The sequence below is a fragment of the Apis dorsata genome, unplaced genomic scaffold (assembly GCF_000469605.1).
Source record: "Apis dorsata unplaced genomic scaffold, Apis dorsata 1.3 scaffold_346, whole genome shotgun sequence".
NCBI classification, from domain to species: Eukaryota; Metazoa; Arthropoda; class Insecta; order Hymenoptera; family Apidae; genus Apis; species Apis dorsata.
The window spans coordinates 212,307-213,924 of record NW_006263613.1 but is presented as its reverse complement, the minus strand read 5'-3'; the positions used below and the strand labels follow the sequence as shown (position 1 = coordinate 213,924).

General features: G+C 19.4%; 1 protein-coding gene across 1 annotated transcript in view; it reads right to left on the bottom strand.

Moving 5' to 3' along the window:
* LOC102677394 (voltage-dependent T-type calcium channel subunit alpha-1G) overlaps window positions 1-1,618 on the bottom strand; it is a 201,276-nt gene that overhangs the window by 11,034 nt on the left and 188,624 nt on the right. The window contains 2 exon segments of the mRNA XM_031511741.1: window positions 808-957; window positions 1,034-1,226. Coding sequence (XP_031367601.1) covers window positions 808-957; window positions 1,034-1,226 — 343 coding nt within the window.

The following is a 1,618-nucleotide window of genomic DNA, read 5'->3' as shown; positions in this document are numbered from 1 at the left end:
AAAATAGTTACAATTTATAAATATTTATAAAGATACAAATATCATTCATTATATCTTAAATTTTATTTTAAATATTATTTTAAGTAATTTATTTACAATTTGTTACAAATATTAATATTAATTAATCGTTTATTAATCCTAATAATAAAAAATTATATATAAATATAATAATTTAATAAATATAATATTAAATATTAGAAGCAATGTTGTTAATTATTGACTTATATATATATTTATTTATTGATTATTAACTTTTCGACGTAAAGTATGATGTATCTGGCATATCATTTTAAAATTGAGATATATATGATGTGCCTCAAACATCATTCAACATAAAAATATATTTGTTTTATGAAAAAATTTATTTCAATATCCAAATGATAATAAATTATCTTTGTTTTAATTATTCCCTAAATTTCTTAAAAAAAATTTTTAACAAATAATATTTCATTTGTCAAAGTATTAAAAGTAATTCAATTCAATTTGGTTTGAACGAGTATAGTGATAAAACGAGAAGCACAAATTGACACTTTGACGTATTATAGTTTTTAAAAAGTATAATTAAAAGAAAAAATAAAATAAAAGAATTTAAAAAGTAATTGTAACAAATAAATCTATATTATAATCATTTATTTTATTAGAATAGAACATTAAAATTCTAATTTATATAATTTTTATTTATTCATTCTATTAAAATAAAATATTGAATTTATCTTTGCAAATATTTTTTATATAATATTATGATAAAAAAAACAAAAAACTATAAAATTCATATTATGTTAAAATTATACAAAATAGGAAACGTACCCTCAATATTCCAAATATTCTTGGACTACTCGACGACAATAAGGACATTGATAAGTCAATTATAGAAATGATTACAAGAACTCCATCCATAATATTCCAACCTGAAGTAAAATAAGCGTCGGAACCGTACAGCATACCAGATGCAACAACCTATGAATTATAATCTTTTCAATGAAAGTCATTTTCGTTTAATATTTCTGAAAAATTTATCAAATTTTCATGTCACCTTGATAAACATTTCAACAGCAAACACCCCAGTGAAAATATAATTCGCACTTGATAAAAAAAGTCTTTCTCCACTATCAGGTGGTATATTTGGCCGTTCCATTGCCAATGTAATACAATTGAGACCGATAAAAAAAAGTATTACGTTATCAAACCATCTTTGATCGACCAACAATCGACATAAAACACGAAATCTGAAAAATGTAAATGTTTGTTATTAATTAAATATATATAATGTACAATTATATATACGCTATGTTTTTTAATAAATTTCTGTTTATTTAAATATTTATAATTGGTTATATATATTCATGTTAATATTTTTCATACTCTATGATGAATGATATTGAAATTTTATAAATATTTAATAATAAGTATTTATTAAATAATTAAATAAAATGTATTTGTTAAGATACATGTTTTTCTTAAGATAAATTTGGTTTTGTTAAATAATTTAATAATTTGATAATTGACAACAAAAAATTTTTCATAAAACAGAAAGATCTTTAATTTTTGAAAGAGTTAAAAGCATTTTTGAAAATGATTAATTGAATATTGTAAGTAGTTGGAAAATTTATTTCCAAAA